General features: G+C 39.4%; 1 protein-coding gene across 3 annotated transcripts in view; it reads left to right on the top strand.

Moving 5' to 3' along the window:
- Nucleotides 1-19,452, top strand: part of SCML2 (Scm polycomb group protein like 2) — a 69,995-nt gene that overhangs the window by 12,252 nt on the left and 38,291 nt on the right. For 2 of the 3 annotated variants that reach the window (XM_052674001.1, XM_052674000.1), the window contains exons 3-5: nt 3,497-3,565; nt 9,135-9,205; nt 15,188-15,422. In XM_052674001.1, the coding sequence (XP_052529961.1) occupies nt 3,497-3,565; nt 9,135-9,205; nt 15,188-15,422 (375 nt within the window). The remainder of the gene's footprint in view (nt 1-3,496; nt 3,566-9,134; nt 9,206-15,187; nt 15,423-19,452) is intronic. The other variant, XM_052674002.1, reaches the window with a different exon arrangement.

Genomic DNA, 19,452 nt, shown 5'->3' with positions numbered 1-19,452 from the left:
TAAATGCTAGCAAAAAAGATGATGCTTGCTGGTGTACAGACGAAAAATCATCTTGTTTGCTGAAAGGTTAACTCTTCCCAGAAATAAGTGTTTCGGATTTGTTAAGTATATCAAAGAGGAAGCTAGTGTTCAGCACAGGATTTTGTAAGAGGAAGTGTAAATTGGCCACCAGAGTCATCTTTCCCAGACTTTATATTCTGCAGATACCTTTTCTGATTGTTATTTGTTTGGGTTTTTTTTTTGCCCACATTTACAAGCCAGTAAAGATAACTTTGTCTGATTTCTTCTTTGTCTCTATTTTTTTGCATGATAGATGTGGTTACTCTTGCCTGTCTTTTGTTGAATAATCTTATCAGCAGAAGAATTCTGTGGTTACTGATAGGGTGTAGTAATGTAAACACAGAGTTTTGAATCAGTAAGCAGAAAGCACTATTTTAAATAATTTATTACAAACTTGTTGCATATGTACTGCTGTAGTTTATGATGTGTGCTGTCAAAAAGCTTTTATTTCAGTGAATAACAGAATGTACTTCTTTTTAATTTTAGTAAATGCTACCAAGATGAAAACATTCTTTTGCAAGGTTTTGAAAATTCCTGTTTAGCCTTTATGTATTATAGGCTACCCATATATACGTTGTGAATTATGTATACGGATGTATTATATGCTACCTGTTTGCATAGTGAATGTAACAACTCTCTGTGTTTATATATATATAAATAATAGCATATAAATATACTATTATTATATTATATAAATAGTATATTTATATTTGTATTTATATATTTATATATATAATATATATTTATATTTGTATATATTATGTACTATTTATATAATAGTATATAAAATATACTACGGGGTGTTTAACACTTTGGTTGAAAGTGGTATTTCATTCTTTTCTTTTCTCTTTTTTTTTTTTTTTTTTTTGGAAAACTGAATAGCATATAATTAAATCCACAGTAGCAGCATTTCATTTTTGTTTATTTTTTGACAAAATGATCTGAAATATGCTATAAGACTAAAGTAAACTCAAATAAACTGGAAAAGATAAAAACAAGCTTGTCCTTTGAAAATGGACTTTCTGGACAGAGAAGATAGATAATGAATTAAACTTGCTTTGTTCACCGTGACCTTCAAGACTGTAGAACTAATAAGTCTCTGCTGTCTCTAACATACAAAAAAAGTTCCCATTTTCAAGTACACTTTCCTGCCTTGAAGGGAATAAATCACTGAATGTAGTTAGCTGAAGGAGATGAAAAGAAAATACTCTTTGTGTCTATAGAAATATTAGGGACCTTTGCAACCTCATTTTTGAGGATTGACCTGAAAGTTTTCCCAAACTGAGGCTCATAATGCTGAAGGAATCATATTCCTCAATCCAGGTATTTGACATAATAGTCTTCCATGTCTTAATTTTGTTTTCAATGATCTTTTGAAATTGAATTTTCTAGAATTTGGGTGTCCAAATGATGTATGTACATTGGCACATTTAAAGGCATTTATTTCATAGTTATACATTTAGATTTTAATAGATCTTATATTCCTTAATATTCCTTATAAAAATAGGCCATAAATTCTTATCTGCTCTGGCTAATGACATTGGAAGAGGCACACCAGACCACAGCATCTTAGCATCGGTAAAGCATAGTCTAAGGAAATCCTTTCTGAGTGGGAGGTGGTAGCAGATTCCAGGTATCTCAAGCAAAAACAGGCTAGCAATTCCTTCAGTTAATGGTATTTCATCTGCTTAGATAAAATAGCTCCAACTTTGTAGTGATCTTCTCACCATTAAAAGCTGGGATGCATAAAAGCAAGGGGAGCCTAGAAAAACAATTTTGGTTTTAGTCAGATTTTTTTTTTGGATGCTTCTGCATGTACTAGGTATGTTTTGCCTGAGTGTTTTAAAGAACAGCTTTCTGCCCATCAAAACCAAGTGATAACGATGGTACCTTGAGTTTATTATAAATTAAGATGCTTCTAGCTTGGATTAAAGAGATATTTAAGGAATCCATTTCTTTTCGTTAACATCTTAATCTTGGTTTGTTCTTATAGTTTTTTTTTAATGGCTGATTTTAAGAAGAATGTGTCACTGACAGAGTTCCATTTCAGTGTTCCTATTTGAGATAGGCAGTGACTCAAACTGATACAGGAAATAAATAATTTGTGTGGTAGTTGTCAGTGAAAACTCATCTGGTGTCCAGGCCATGGTTTTTCACATTCTTTCACCTGTTGTTGATTTCTCTTTTCATGAAAGGCTGTCATCTTGTTTGAAATCTGGCGCTGTAGGGGAGATGTTCTTTCATGACTGTCCTTTCAAGTTTTGGTCTTTGCAGGATGCAGTTATTGGTTCTATTCTTCAGTACTCTCATGTGGGACTCCATTGAATTTCCCCTTCAGAAATAAGTGCATCGGGAAGCTTTCTCTTCTGTAAGCTGTCAGCCTGATGTCTCTGACAGTCCCATGATTTTTTGTATTCTTATTTTTTGAAAGCCTGAGTACCAGAAGTTGTAAAACATGGCAAAAAGCTTTTCTAGTGATTACTACCACCCAGTAGAAAACTGGCTGGATTCAGTTCAGTCTCAAAAAGACTGGATAGAATATATATTGAACTGTAGGAAGAAGGCAGTGATGATGTCTTCTTGTAAGTGGTGTGAGTCCCTTCTTGCTTTCTCACTGGTAGCTGTCAGGACATAGAGTGTCCACTGCTGAACAAGAACCTAGGTTAGAGCTCCGTGGGCACCATCCACAGGTACTGCAGCTGGTCCAGCCCTCCGTAAGGATTTTTCTTTGGGACCCTGTCAGGTACTTTTATCCATTTTATATCTGTGAAGTGTCTCACCCCTGAGTGCACTTCAGGGCCCTGACCAACCTCACCTAGGTCCTCTTCCCCACCAGCACACGCCCTGACATCACCCTGGTACTGCCAGCCCCTTCCCCAGCAAGGCCACAGCAGCAGGCTCTGGTGCCCTGCAGCTCTGCCGTGCCATGGTCAATGGCCCTCTGCTGGGCCCGTGGCCCAACTGAGCCTGACTCTGTCCCCAGGGAGGTTTTCATTGCTGGGACTGCCCTGGTGCCTGCTCTGTGCTGGGGTGGTTACGACAAGCCCTGACTGCCACTCCTTCCCTGGGAGTCCATGGACTGTGCTGTGACCTGGCAGGAGAATGCCATGTCCTGTCCTGCATAGAGCCCAGGGCCTAACTTGTCTCCTCACTGAGCTGTGGTGGAGGATTTGTGGACTGATGAAAGAAGACTATTCTTATTCTACTCCTCCTATATCTATATCTTTTCATGCTGTACTTTTCAGTATATTTTGAAAGAAAAATAATGTGGTCACTAAATTTGTATTACAAATACCTTTTTATTATCCCCTGAAATAGATAAAACAAAGTCTTTGGAATGACAGATTCTCTATTGTTTGAAAGTATTCTGTGTTATGATGGATGTTATTATGATGAGAGTATTACGTTTATGAAGTAATGAAATCTTGTCTTTTAGATTCAAAGGAAATTAAAAAAGAGAAAGATGGAAAGAATCAGCAGGCAAACAACCCGTCTTTAAAAAGTGGTAGGTATTGCAGCTGTCAGGTTATTAGTTAAGGTACCTAAAAGGAAAAGTATATTTGGAACGTCTGTCTCTTGAGACTGTTTTTTTCCTTCAGTCTCTTTGGCTGTAACTGATGACTCGTTAAAAACATACAATTGCTTTTGTCTCACTGTTAGCAAAGTATGTTCTGGTGTAGCAAATGACTGTTGAAACTGCTTGGCTTGAATCTGACGATTTTATTAGCTCAGACAAGTACTCATGATATATGTAATCAAAAACTGTGTAAATATAAACACTTTTTAAAGATCATTTACTGATTTCCTTGTTCTTCTGATGATGTATGCTCCTGTTGAATGCCTCTTTTGCCTCAGTTACCTTCTCTTTCATTAATGCTTGCTCTTACCAAAAAAGTTGAATTTCAGTTTTAATAGTTTGAGATCTTAATGTTGCTAACTGGATTAAATTGCCTGAGTTTCTAATTTTACTTTAAATAAATTCTGTTTTCAAATCAACAGTTTATTGATGATGAACTGAAGAAAGCTACACAGTTGTCAAAAACAAGCCAACTTCTTGTAAACTTGTACAATCTCTGTTGTCCTCAGTAGGTGCCATAGGCTGACATATACGTCGGGCTGTTGGGAAATATGTGGAAATGTTGGCAATTTCACTTTTGTGAAGTGCAGTAGGAAGCAGCATCCTTATATGCTCTTCATGCATGTGCTTTGGTTGAGTTTGAGGCAGTGAGAAATGTCATGAGTACTGTTGACTGAAGTAGAATATCTGTTTAAGAATCCTTAGTTGTTAGGAAAATATCACTGGGTTACTTAAACTTTCGCTCTTCTTACATTTCCATACCATCTGACTCCTAGTGGATGGTCTGGGTCGGAGGTTTTACTTCATGCCACCTGAGAAGTTGTGTTATTGACTATGTCAGGAACTATATCTTTGAACATGGTGAGAGACTAACAACATAACTGGGTAGTTGAGGCGATGTCTTTTTGCATAAAGATGTGATATCCTGGTTCTGGAAGCCGTAGTAATGCTTTCTGCAGTTACATTTGTCAGACTTCTTTCTTCCATTTCTTGGGAGCATATCAGTGGTAGTTTCTTCTCTCTTATGAATGCCCTTCTTTGCATGACTTAAAGTGTCTCTCTTCCCCTCTCCAGTTGTGTAAGAGGAGTTTACACAGGAGGACTCGAATGGCATGTCTGTATTTTAAAAAATGTTGTCTGACATGACAGATGGAGCCCCGTGAGACAGCCCCCACCAGCAAAGTGCTGTTCTTGTATGACTAAGATAACTGTATTTCTGAGTCACTATAAAACTTCCTTGTCTTTTTCTGCACTAGAGAACAGTATGTTGAAAAACTTTGGGTAGGAATAGTGCTAAGCAGGCAAGCCTTGTTCTGTTCTCTGAGTTCTTCCACTCGAGACTATGCTTTTCATCTGAGCAGTGAATTTGCTTATGAAATCTGGACTCAACTCTGACAAACACCTACAGAGGAGTGCCTTGCTTAGGATCTCTGATTAGCTATAGATTAGATGATAGTTTTTATCCTGTGTTATTTGTTGTTGGTGGCCAGAAAGAAGAGACCTCTTCTGGCCAGTGAAAAGGATGCATTGGTGTGGGAAGAGAGAAAAAAAAGAAAAAAAAAAAAAAAAAGACTGCAGTTGGTAGGGAAAGGCAAGAGTAGAAAAACTGGCTGAATGATCCCAACATAAGAAAAGAATACAAAGTACAAAGAAGGATATGAAGTACCTTACAGTTACCTGCCAGGTTTGCAGTAGTGTATAAAACAATTAAAAGGAAACTTCATCTTTGTCAAAGAGGGGTGGTGGGAAGAAGAATAGAAAATATGCACATTCGGATCAGAATTCTCAGATACATACTAGGGGAACATAGGGATGAAATGAGAAGGCACAAGGTGCTTCATCTGTTTAAACAGGATTTAGACTGTGATAATACTATATTAAACTAAAAAAAAATAACGCTTGAACTGTACTTATTTACAAGTTACACTTGAGTCTTCAATTTAAAATTTGTCAAACTTTGATGCAAACTAAACTAAAGTAGTGTGTGCAGTAGAAGAAGATACAATTAGGGTACACTCCAAAAAACGGCATTCACACACGTTCATGGGACCAGATGGGATGCCACTGGGGTGCTGCCAGCCTGCAGGCAGAGCATGAACCAGCAGTGTGCTCTTGTGGTTGTAAAATGAACTGCATGCGTGGTCGTGTTAGCAGAGATGTGGGCTGCAGGCTGACAGAAGTTGGCTCCTTTTGGGTGTCTGTGAGACTGTGTCTGGAGAACCCTGTTCAGTTTTGAGCTCCCCAGTGTGAAGAAGACGTTGACATGCTCGATGCCACCAACAGCATGAAAGTGCTGAAGCACAAGATGTAAACAGAAGACTGATGATTTGCACAGCTGAAAGAAGAGGAAGCTTACAGGAGATCACCTTGCTAATTTCAACTGCCTGACAGCTGACTGTGAAGAAAATCTGGCCAGATGCAATTCTGAGACACAATGGAAGGTCATCTTGTCTTCACTCATGGGAACGTGAGACATTCCTGCTTCCTGTGAGGAAAGAAACCTTTGCGTGAAGGATGATCAAACCCAAGAAGAGGAGCCCAGAGAGGTTTCCCTGAGATACTCAGAGCTCAGCAAGCCTTGCTGTGATGGGACCTGCTCTGAGGAGCCAAACTGGAGGCATCCTAGGGTCCCTTCTAGTAGCTTAAGTTAGTTTGTAATGGGCAAAGCCTCTCCAGAAGTGGTAGGGATTTGGCGCAGAATTGAAAAAATAGCAAGACAGCAAGTACTGTTAACCCACAGAGCACTGACTGTAAACCAGTGCTATTGTAGGCAACTGTGGCATAAACTTATTTTCTTTTGTTTTGTTTTTTTTTGTTGTTTGTTAGTTTGTTTGTTTAAATAATGAGGCTGTTTGGGCATGCTGATGGTCTTGGATCACTGTTTAGAATCCCACTCCTGTGCTGGCTATAAACTACCTAATTTTTTTTTACAAAATGTCCTGATTACCTTCAGGCTTTTTTTTGTTTTGTTTTTTGTTTTTTTCTATTTTTTTTTCTTTTCCTCATTCCCAATATATGCTGATTTGTTCTTCAGCATGAAAATTCCTTTTTCTCTCTCATTTTCACTTTGCTCGTGGGTTGCAAGAGTTGTCTGTGTTGTTGCATGACAGTTTTTCTTAAGCTGTTTAATTCAGCCTACAGGTTGAGTGGGAAGGAGAATGCATGTTAAATCATTCAGTGTGAACTAATTTTCTCTTCAATTTCTCAGAAGTTGTGTGTTTTCAGGGGCTTTAGAATTAGAAATATGTAGAAAACAACTCTTTCTTTACTTTTTAGGTAGAGATTTTTGGATAGAGATTTTTTTTTTTCCATGTTACTGTCTTCCTAAGTAACCATCTTACACGTTGAGATATTCTTTCATTTCTCTTTTCTATGACTGCAGCAATTAAATGATAAGTAGCTCTGTATCCGAGACACTTGCTTTTCTGTAGCATATCTTCACAGTTGGAGTGGTCCTAATGTAAACTAGGTCATTTATGCTTGAGGAAAGGGTTTCTAATATCCTGCACTTAAAGCAAGGAGCAAGGCAATATTGTTTTCCTTACGGTTTTAGGTGCAGCTGGCTGTTGTGTTACCTTGTATGGCTTTCTAGCAAATACTCCCTGAAAAGCAAACCCATTTGTTTTCCTCTGTACTTTCTGGACATCCCACCAAATTTAAAGTCCTGTTATAACAACTAAAATCATTTTGGGAAATGCAGCTATGGAGATACAGTATTTTCAGAGGATGTAAATGCTGTCCCTCCTCTTCGAACGTGCTCTCTGAAGTATCTACATTGCCTGGTCCTACCACAACAGCGCTGTGGTTCGTAATTACAATATTGTATCAAGTTAGAGCTGGAATAGCTGGAACATAATTAACATTTTGGTAGGGTTCACAGAATCACAGAATGGCCTGGGTTGAAAAGGACCACAACGATCATCCAGTTTCAACCCCCTGCTGTGTGCAGGGTCACCAACCACCAGACCAGGCTGCCCAGAGCCACATCCAGCCTGGTCTTGAATGCCTCCAGGGATGGGGCATCCACAGCCTCCTTGGGCAACCTGTTCCAGTGCATCACCACCCCCTGTGTGAAATTAACCTCTGGGTTAATTTTATTGAACCGAGTACATTAAAGTTTACTTTGAAAAATAATTTTTTAATCACAAGTCAATCGATAGTGGCAATTTTATTTTTAGATTCAAAGGCTATTTTTATAAGGTGAGGCTTAGAAAGCAGTTAATTATTACTTTTGGTATTTGTGTCCTCCATGGCTTTTCAAAGAAAGGAGCAATGGATCTGGAGGCAGGTTTCTTAGGAATAGTCTGAAGGACCATTTCCAGAACATACCCTCCTAAACATACCCTCCTAAAAGTGTCTTAATGCATTTTTAAAGTTAATACCTTTTGTGAATAATACAAAATCAGTGCAAGTGTATAAATGTGTAAATAAGGTTTTTATGACAAAATATACAGGCTTCCAAGGTGCCCTATGAAAATATCTTTGTTACCAGCCTAACTGCAGTTCAGTTTGCTGAATTATCAAGTTTTGAATTATTTTTTTACTTGTTACTTAGTTAACAACTGCATGCCCTCTGCAGAGTCAAGGACCAATCCTTCATAACCTTTTGAGGCTGCTGTGCCAAAAACTGAAGATCTTAGTGGATCAAGAGGATGGTTCTCTTCTGCTTGAGGCACTGTGTTTGTCCAGTAGTGCTTTTACTGGCAGGCACAATGCAGTTTCTCCACCGCTGTGAAGATTTTGCTCTGTGAAGTTATCGCTGATTGAACCACTGGGTGGCAGCGTTGCACTATTTTGGGGTTCATTTATGATCTGCTTTACAGGAACATCAGATAGATTCCAGCTGCCCAAACAGAAAATAAGCAAAGGAGGTCATCTGGATGATTTACGGACAAAAACATTAGCTGTGCTATGGTAGTTTTTATCTTGTAGTATTCACCTTACAAAGAGGAACCTTTATCAAACTTCTCATGAAAAGAAACAAAGGTGCTGTTGGAACGTAATGCTGATTCTTTTGATTATAGTGGACTGGGGATACTGATTCTCAACGTATATTTCAGTAGATGCTAAGTGTCTGTGGTTTTTACTGTGTATTGTTAAACCAGTCCTTTGAAGTTACTGTAGCAGTGCTGCTGTTCCTCCCACTGCTCAAGTGATGGGGAGCTAAGATGCAAAAGCACTGAAGTGATTTTTACAGGAATGTGCTGAGAATTGAATCTAGGTATCCTGACTTGTATCTGTAAATGTGGGGCACAAAAAGAAGAACTTGTAGATATGCATATTTTCCTGTTGTGTGATTCCCCTGTTGACTCTTAAAGCTACTTCAAAAGCTGTGTAGTTTATTAAGTTTTCATTTTATTGTAATGCTGTTCTTGGGGTAACAAAAATATTCTACAGATATTTGGCTGGGTTTTTTGCTCTCCATTTTCCCAGCTCACCTCTTAATTTATGTTCCCTTTCAAAACTGTCCTTTTTTTTTGGTCTTTATATCTTTCAGAACAGTTTAGTTGGGATGATTATCTGAAGGAGACTGAATCAATAGCTGCCCCTCTACATTGTTTCAAACAGGTATGCCAAATACTATTTTGCAAGTCTGTGTGTGTATGTTTACTCGTTGTGGGGTGATTACATGTCAAGTTTTACATTTGGACTGCTTGCAGACTTTGACTTCTTTTGATCTCTGTTTATCAGTATCTTAAACTTTTGGTAGATACCAGCAACTGAAATTTTCCGTTTTTGGTTTCTGCCTCAAGCCAGATTTTGAGGGTTTCATTAAAGCTGTATCTTTGGACTCACTTTTTCTTTAAAAGAGAACAAAATAGAACCGTCTCATTGGAGTTAAAAAAAATTTCTGGTTGTTTTTTTTTTTATTTTTTTTATTTTTTTTATTTTTTTAGTAATATTAGAGGATTACTGTGGAAATTAAAATTTAGCTGATAATGAAAGGAGCCTTCCACCAATCTGTAACTGTAGGAGTACTTTCAATTCTGGCTAGGTATTAGATGTACAAAATGTATGTATATATACTTTTGTGCATGCTGGAAAAGTTATTTACCACTTATTTTTTGAATCTCCCAAATACTCAAATCATACGGATTGGACTGGAAGGGATTCCAAGGATCATCAAGTTCCAACCCCCCCCCAACCCCTCCCCCCCAAAGGCAGAGTGGGTAGTCAGTAGATCATGTGCTAGATCATCAGGTTGCCCAGGGCCCCATCCAACCTGACCTTGAATGCATCCAGGGGTGGGGTACCCACAACCTCTCTGGGCAGTCTGTACCAGCACCTCACCACCTCTCAGTGAAAAATCATTCTGTGGTTCCATGGAGTATGTTGTGTTTTAACTCTTTCAGATCAGGATGATTCTTACCAAGGTGTAATCATAGAATTGTTTGAGTTGGAAAGGTTCCTTAAGGGTCATCTGGTCCAACTCTCCTGCAGAGAACAGGAACACCTACAGCTAGATCAGTGTGCTCAGAGCCCCATCCAGCTTGACTTTGAATGTCTCCAGGGACAGGGCATCTACCTGCTGTTTGGGCATCCTGTTCCAGAGCTTCAATACCTTTATCATAAAAAAATAACAAAACAAAACTTTCTTCCTTATGCCCAATCTGAATCTCCTGTTTCAGCTTGAAACTGCTTCCCCTTGTTTTGTCACAGCAAACCTTGCTAAAAAGTCTGTCCCCTTCTTGCAGTCCCCCGTTAGATATTGAAAGGCTGCCATCAGGTCACCTCAGAGCCTTCTCTTCTCCAGACCGAACAGGCCCCCTCTCTCTCAGTGTCTCTCTGGACACTCAAACAGGTCCACCTCTCTCCTGTACTGAGGGCTCTACATCAGGATGCAGTACTCCAAGTGAGGTCTCGCCAGCCCAGAATCACCTCCCTCACCCTGCTGGCCACACCTCTTTTGATGCAGCCCAGGATATGGGTGGCTTTCTGGTCTACAAGGGCACATTGCAGGCTCATGTCCAGCTTGCCATCCCTTAGTATCCTCAGGTCCTTTTTGGCAGGGCTATGCTCCATCCTTTTGTCCTTCAGCTTTTATTGGTAGTGGGGGTTGATGTGATCCAGTTGAAAGACCTAGCACTTGGATTTATTGAACCTTATGAGGTTCTCCAGGGCCCACTGCTTGAGCCCAGCTAGGCTCAGCTAGATTGGAAAGGAGTGCAAGAAAGAACAAAATGGCTTCTACATGTGGATCAACCAGAAAAACTCCTGAACAGCTAGTAGTCATTGATGGCCATGCCTACCAGATTTCAGTGATGGCAACTGCATTATGGTTTTCTGGTAGCATGGTGGCTTCAAAAATAGATAGTGATAACAGGTACTGGAGTTTAAAGAATACATTAAAAAATTTATAGGACAGACTTTTTACCAGAACTTGTAGTGGCAGGAGGGACAATGGTTTTAAACTAAAAGACAGTGGATTTAAACTGAATATAAGGAGGAAACACTTCCTTGTGAGGGTGGTGAGACACTGGAATAGGCTGCCCAAAGGAGGTGTGGATGCCCCATTGCTGGAAGAGTTGAGGGTCATGCTGCATGGGGGTTTCGGCAGTCTATTTTAGTGGCATGTGTCTGTGTCCTTGGCAGGAGAGCTGGAACTGGGTGATCTTTAAGGTTTCTTCAACTGAAATCATTCTGTGGTAGAATATAAAGGAAATATTGGATCTATAATAAGGAAAACAATTTGTCCCTGAACTTAGTGTACTTCTGCTGTCAAAAGATGGAGGGTGACTAAAGTTAAGCGTTTCAAATGTAAGAATTAAAAAGATGAGGTCACTGAAGAGTATGCATGTGTAACTACAGTCTCAAGTTACTAGAATTCAGTATTAGTTGTCATTCAGTGAGAGATATTAAGGAGTTTGTACAAAGGGTATTTAGTGTGCTGCTTTACGTTGTGCTCTACAAGTTTCATTTCCCCCTGCGTGATGGTTTTATATGTATTTACTGATGCAGTTTAATTCTACCATCTTGTATGAGCTAATGATCTTCATTTATTCAGCTCTTTGGAGAATGAATCAATCTCTGAAGGCGTTTTTCTTTCTGTAGGAGCAGCTGGGATCCAGTATGCTCCGAAGTTGGATTGTCTGACTTAGCTGTGAAAAATTATGTAGGATGAGTTTCAGTAGGTGCACCTTCCATGAATTGAGTAGATAGGTGCTGAAGGAATTGGGTAGTTCAGGTTGGTAGAACTATAATTTATGTGAGAAGCAGTGTATACATGGTTTACTGGGTTGGAGTGTCCAGAAAGATAACTTCTAGGGTTTGTTGGCAGTCTCGTAGTACTGTGATAGTGGCTTCCAGTGGAGACCAAGCAAAAAGCAACAAAGGAATAATCTGAAGACCTGGACTAATAATATGAGGAGAGGATTCATCATACTGGTTACCTGAAGTAATTTGCAGGAATGGAGAACAGAGAAAAATGAAAGCAGATGGTAGCATTTCTTCATATTATGTCTTGAATTTCAACTTTCGCTTCAGGAGGTGAGGATAAAGGACAAAATACTCTCTTGTGCTGCTTTCAATGAGAGAGGGCTAAGAATAGCAAAGTCTATGGCTATTTTTGGATGACTCACCTATAATTTATCATTCTCAGTATGTGTTTTTTGTGGTAGATACCAGCTCAAGGCGGAGACCCCAAGCCCTGCTTGGGTAGGAATAGGGCAGTGGTCTATTTCTTGGTCATTCTAAGTTAGTGCTGTATTCATACCTTGTAGACCACGATGACCAGAGCATACACTCTTGAGATATGTAGCTGTAGCAGAAAGCTGCTCGGAAGCCTTTCCTTGTCTCTTTTGTGTGTTGACTTCTTTGCAAATGATGCTTGGGAAGCCTTAACCGTACAACAAAACAACATCCCAAATAAAGGTGTTTAAATAACATGGGCTAAGATAGATGTATCTGAGTGACTTGGATTTACTTTACGAGTGTGTGGGTTGGAAAGAAGAGCCTTCACGTCTGTGCATAGCTAATTTCCAAACAATTTGCATATTCAAACTACACTTGTAGGATTTGACCTTTAAGTAGGAAGTAATATGCAGTGTTAATTATTGCAGAGCCAGCTCTTCTTGCTAATTAATGTTTGAGGATTTTAGAAACTAAAGTGCTTGAGCTTCATGTAGGACTAATTTGACTACTGCTGGGTTACACATGAATTGTACATGTTGTTGTCACTCTGTGTAATGAAAGGAAGACACTGCTGTGGCCAGCCAAAAAACAAGCAGAGAGCTTTATTTGACTGTTATATCCAGAAATTGTCACTTGTGGGAATATTACATGTTATAGTAATTAAAAATGACCTGGGGAGCAATAGATTGAAGTCTCTACCATAAGTTAAAGTACAGGCATAGACTGCTAATAGGAATTGATTAAAGTATTTATCTTAATTTAGAATTTTTTTGTCACTCTTCGTTATTTTTAATGACTCCCTGAAATTCTGAAGCATTCTACATCTCATTCTCTTACCCCTAAACTTTTCTTTTCAAGCAGCTGAAAATTTTAAATATTAACAGCTCAGCCCCTTTGGGTTAGGATAGAAGCTTCAAAGAAAGCTCTTAAATAGCTGGTTTTATTATTTTACTACATGATAAGAACTGGTATGGAGGAGTTACCTTTTAGAACTGTGCCTTGAGTTGTTGTTATTTAAACAGGCTCACTTTTCCTTCAAAAAAAACCAAACTCCCTAATTTTTCAATTTCAGTTGTCTTTCATGGTTGTAGAAAATAACAGCTGGACAAGCAATGTCCTGAAATTGAATTGCCCTTTAAATTTAATATGCTCAGTCTCCCCTTTCAGACAGCCTGCTGTCTAAATGCAGCTCTGGCAGATGCTGCCCTCAGTGCTCACTGAGTATTGCTTGTCTCCTTGGTTTTTGAGTTCTGGCTCCTCCAGGGCTCCTGCTGTTGATCTGGGATCTGCTTGGAACACTGCACCTGCACGCCATCGAAAAGACAGAGCAAGATACGTTTTTAATTATTAAGTGCTGTGGAGGCAAAATATCACCAATACTTGTTTAGGTAGCAGAATTCCTCAGCCCTTTTCTGTGTACCCAGGCATACAGGTGCACCCTGCATACTTAGTATAGTTCCCTACCAGACCTGACCAGACAGGTGTGGCAAGGGATGTGTGAATCTTGTGAATGTGAATGCCCATGTTTGTGAGCCCTCTGCCTGCCTCCTGTGTTTCAGGTTGTGTTAGCTGCAGGGGTAAAATGGCAAGTGGAAGGCTGCCATTTTTGGCATCTGCTTTTGGGAGCAGCTTTGACCTAGATGAGGTATAGAGGCAGGCTTCCAGGAGAAGTCTTCCTCTCCTACGAGAAACCTCAGTGTTTGGCTTGTTTAACTTGAGGAAGGATTGATCAGAAGGGATCAGGTTGCTACATGGAAATGCACTGCAGATTTTTTTCGTGTTTTCAAAGATGTAGAGAGAACTGGAAGTACAGTATTGGTAAAAGTTTCTACAAATAAATTCGGGCTGAAAGTGAGGAGATATCTTTCTACTTCCCTTGAGATTGTTCTAGAATCTCACTAGAGCCAAGGTGAGTCATATAATACCAGTTAGTCTTGATACAAGATTGTGATTGTTGTAAGGTAATGTTGTTGCCTACAGGGTTCCATTAGGCAAGCATTTGGACTGTAATCCAGCTGATCTCTGCCTGTGTTTGTTGTTATGTGAACTTCTCTGTGTTCCTCATAATAGCTCACTAAAGAATATTCTCCTTTTTTAACTTTTAATTTGTAACAAAAAAATTCAGCTGAAAGACCAAATTGCATTCATCATCTCTTCCTTGTGCTGGCATCTTTTTTTCCAAGAATCTGATGCCTGTTAATTAAATTGGCATTTCAAGCGTGTGTGTGTGTGTGTGTGTGTGTGTGTGTGTGTGTGTGAATGTACTCAGTTCGCTGTGAATAAGCTCAAGCTGCAGTTCCTGTCTTTGCACAGTTTTATGTGACTGTAGACTGTTTCCTTTCTTTAAAATGCATTTAACATTAATTCCTTTTTCTGTTTCTTTCTTTGTACTGTAAGCTTTTTTTGGTAAAGAAACATTCTTGCCTGAAACCTTCATTGTGCCTAGCACAAGAGCATCCAAGTTTTGTTTTAATTTGCAAAATATTATTGTGTTTCTTGTGAGTTAAAAACTAATAAATATTGTTTGCTCTGGTATTTATTTCTTTATCTATTTTTAAGAGTTGTCATGTTTCCTGATATTCTTGTTTTTGTTTCCCATTCGCTTCGAGTATTATTCATTCCTCCTCCATCTTTGTATTCATATTTTTGCAATATTTCCGTCTTACCCATCCTGGCTCTGCCTATGTTTTAAAAAATCAGTTGTGTTTATGCAGCAGAAGCATCAAATATTTGAAATTATACTGCTGGGAGGTTGTCCAATCTCCTTTTCTGATTTACTGCTAAACGCTGGAAGTTCAAAGGCTTCTTTATATTTACCCACTTCTATGAAATATCTGGATGAATGAAAGCTGTATATTGAACTGGCTGGCAATTTAGCAATGCAAACAACAACAAAAAGTCTTTTATCTCTTACTGTAGTCCAGAATTCCACCTACAAATGATTTCAAAGTTGGCATGAAACTGGAAGCCCGTGATCCTCGCAACGTTACCTCGGTTTGCATAGCTACGATAATTGGAATCACTGGGGCCAGGCTAAGGTTGCGACTCGATGGAAGTGACAACAAAAATGATTTTTGGAGGCTGGTGGACTCCTCAGACATACAGCCCATCGGGACCTGTGAGAAGAAGGGGGGCATGCTGCAGCCTCCACTTGGTAAGAAACAAAGCTTCTGAACTAATGTCTATGGAGCAGAGCTGGTGTTTTTGTCTTGGCAAATTCAGTGGTACTAACATGTCACCAAAGAATTATTTGACTCTAAAGGAGAGGTAAGTGAACTAATTTCGGGTAAGTGGATTGTGACTTTTTCCTTCTTTTTTGATCAGGTTAGTCTTTTGAAATAAGAATGAGCAGAATAATTGCTTTTTGGCTTTAGTTACTTAATTAAGTCTCTTAGTATTAAATTGTAGTGCCTGTCAGTTTTTGTAATACTGAGATACTGTCATGTGCCCATTCTGAAACTGTTCACTGATATACACACCCTACCTTATGAGTGTGTATGGATACAATATTTTATTGCTTGTTGTTGTTGTCCATGTCCCTTTTAGTGGAACTTAATAAGGACTAAATTTTGGGTAAGGCAAAATATCCTTTTTTCCTCTTCAGTAAGGTGGAGTGGCCCAGTAGAAGACACTTGCTATTAAGCCAAGTGTGCAGTGCTCAGCTGGACTGCATGAAGTGTGTACAGTTCAGGACAACCTGAATCAAGCACTCCATTTTCTTGAGTGCTCCAAACAAACTGCAATCTGGGAAAGCGAACAACAATATTGCATCAGGAAAGGGGCGCTCCAGGGCTGTAGCAAACTGCGTGTGTTTCTCATTTCTTCAAGCTGACACAAGAGGGGGATGTTTGATCAATTTGTTGTGAGTGGTTTGCGAGCACGACAAATGCTCATGAGCAAGGATTCAGATGTCCTACGCTGAGAAATAGTCTGCAGATTCATTTTTTTTTTGCCTTCCATGAGCAGTATGAGCCACAACAGTATGCCTCCCCAAACTGAGAAGTAGTGCTTGAGCTTAGTGAAAACTAATTGAGGAAGTTTATTAAACAGGGAGCTATACAAAGGAATTCCTTGCTACACAATGAATACTCAAAATTAATTTTGACCAACTACTGTGAGTAATATAACTGTGGCATCATTTTTCTCTGCTGTGATTAATCTGTATATTTAGATCTACATTTTTCTACTGTGTTTCGTAGAGCTTACACTTCTGGGTACAGAAATCTTTAAATAAAATGATGTTTCTTATTAGTTTGAAAATAGTTCTGCTTTTCAAAAACGGGAAAAATAATGACCAACTTTCATCTTAATTAATCAAAGATCACCTAGTCCTGTCATCAACCTATAACCACCATACCACCAAACCATGTCACTTAGTGTATCAGATACCCTTTTTTTCCACCACCTGCCCTGGGCAGCCTGTGCCACTGCCTCACCGCTCTTTCAGAGAAGAAATTTTTCCAACTTCTTCTGATGGAATTATGGAATCACTGAGGTTGGGAAGGTGGTTGTGCTTTCTCTTACTGACCTGAGGAAACTCTTCTGTTAATAGATTTCAGATCTTCTGTTAGAAAAGTAAAGTGGAAAGTGTAATTTCATTGCAGTGCAAAACTTGATTAGCTTGGAGACAGGCAAACTGATACAGCGGGAGTTCACTTAAGCAGTAAGTTGCTTCATGTAGATTGTGAGGGTAGATATTTTTGTGCTGTTGTGCTGCTTTAGAGAAACGTAAGATAATGCAGCTAGAATACCAGTCCACCAAAGGTATTATTTGAGATAGATACAGTCTCAGCTCAAAAAGGCTTTTTCTTGTGAATGTAGAGGGCTTGAATGAAAACATTGGCATTTCTTGACACTGAAGGGAAAAGATTCTGATTTATTTTTATTTTGTTTTTGAGAAATGACTGTTTAGCCTCTCTGAAGGTTCTTCGTAGAACCTTCTAGAATGAATGCAGCCATACCAACATGAACAAGGGCTGTAAAAGAAAAGAGCGTATCTACTCTTTCAGCTGTATGTATGTGTGACGTATAGCTTTTCTTCAAGAAAAGCTTGTCCTTGAGAGCAGCTCGGCAGAGAAGGACCTGGGGGTCCTGATGGACGAGAGACTGAACATGAGCCAGCAGTGCGCTCTGGCAGCTCGAAATGCAAATGGGATCCTGGGCTCCATCAGGAGAGGGGTGGTCAGCAGGGACAGGGAGGTGATTGTCCCTCTCTACTCGGCTCTTGTGAGGCCCCATCTGGAGTACTGTGTCCAGGTGTGGAGCCCTCAGTACAAGAAAGACATAGAGATCTTGTAAAGGGTCCAGAGGAGGGCGACTAAGATGATCAGGGGGCTGGAACACCTCCCCTATGAGGACAGGCTGAGGGAGTTGGGCTTGTTCAGCCTGGAGAAGAGAAGGCTGCGGGGTGACCTCATTGCAGCCTATCAATACCTGAAGGGAACCTACACCCAGGAGGGGAGTAAACTCTTCAGAAGGGCTGACAACAGCAGGACTAGGGGAAATGGATCCAAGTTGAAGGAGGAAAGATTTAGGTTGGATGTTAGGGGGAAGTTCTTTACAAGGAGAGTGGTTAGGGCCTGGAACGGGCTGCCCAGGGAGGTTGTGGATGCCCCGTCCTTGGACGTGTTCAAGGCCAGGTTGGACGGGGTCCTGGGCAACCTGATCTGAATGTGTACGTTTGGTGGCCCTGCTAGGCAGGGGGGTTGGAACTACGTGATCCTTGAGGTCCCTTCCAACCCGGGTGATTCGGTGATTCTGTGAAGATCGCAGTGCTTTTTTTTTTTTTTTTTTTTTTTTTTAGAAATGTGTTTCTAAACTGGCCCTGATGAATTAAGCAACTCTGGATTCTGAGTAATGAAGAAAGTTGAGCCATTAAGAAGAGAAACTTTCTGAGATCAGTAGTTGAAGGGTTGATGCCTTTTCTTTGGATACTGTTTTTTACTCTGTTGGCGCAGGCTACTTTTAGAGCAGCCCCAAACAAGCAGATGTTTCCCTACATCCAGGAATGTAAGTTTACCTGCCCTCAGAACAATTGCAGTTATTCAGAAAAGAATGCAAATGCCATTATTTTTCCCTCCTGTCTTAGATTTTTCTGGAGATAGGCTGAACTCCAGCGATGAAGCATTCTGGCATACCTAGATAAATTTTTGAAAAAGCCTTCTTGGCAGCTTTACAGCATCCTGTTCCTGGGCAAAGCTGGGAGCTAATTGGGTGTATAATTACCTCCTGTTAGACATTTAAGCAACTGATTTTATTTTATTTTTTTCCTGAGTGGTAGAGAACCTTCTGGATACTAATGTTCTATTTCTCTCATAATAACAAGTTAAAATACTCCCTCCTACCTCATCTTTGCATAGCTTTAATTATGTATGTTACATAAGGTTTTTTAGAAAATGATTAATGTAGGAAAGGGTTCCTGTTTTGTCTTCTGTTTTACATAGGTGATCTTTTATGGTTTTGAGAACTTAATGTTCTCAGCAAATTCTGATAAAGGTAATATTTACTGTGTTTTTACCAGCACAATTCATAGGCCAAGTGAAGTTGATTGAAACTGTTTAGTTTTCATTCCTCTTTCTTTGTGTACGTGTCTTTTCTGTGCTAGCTGGTTAGGAATATTGTATTTCAGTAATCACATGTCTTTAGACTGTGTAAAGACTCTGGTATGAAACCAAGAATGATTATCAGCTCAGTAGTCTTCAAATTATGACACCATTTCTCAGTTGTGAGCTTTTTATTAATTTAGGTGTTGTGTAGGTAGTTCCAGTGCATAAACTTTTATTCGGCTAAAGATAGCTGAAAGCTGTAATTTGAAGAGCAATTACAAAATATAATCCACGTAATTTAATTGTAGATTACTTAATGATTTAACTGATCAAGAATTGTGAATACATTCCACCTTTCTAGTGGCATTCTTCCAAGAGGCTCTTCATGGTTCAGTTGTGAGGGAGCTCATCAGTTCCTGGCAGATTCTGGTAGTAACTGCTTAATGGAGAGATTTCCAATTCTCTCTATGTCTATTTGCCTGTAAAACTGTGCCCAGCATGTACCTGTAAAAGATGGAGTAAAACAGTGTAAAGGGGATATTTTTGGTTTTGGTTTATGCTTTTTTTTTTTTTTTAATTGGAAAGTAGTTGATTCTGAAGGAAGATTATCTGGAATGAGAATATTTTCAGCCAAACATC

Source organism: Tympanuchus pallidicinctus, unplaced genomic scaffold (assembly GCF_026119805.1).
Source record: "Tympanuchus pallidicinctus isolate F22 unplaced genomic scaffold, pur_lepc_1.0 scaffold14, whole genome shotgun sequence".
Classification (NCBI taxonomy): Eukaryota; Metazoa; Chordata; class Aves; order Galliformes; family Phasianidae; genus Tympanuchus; species Tympanuchus pallidicinctus.
The sequence above is the reverse complement of the archived record's forward strand: the minus strand, read 5'-3'. Positions and strand labels throughout refer to the sequence as shown.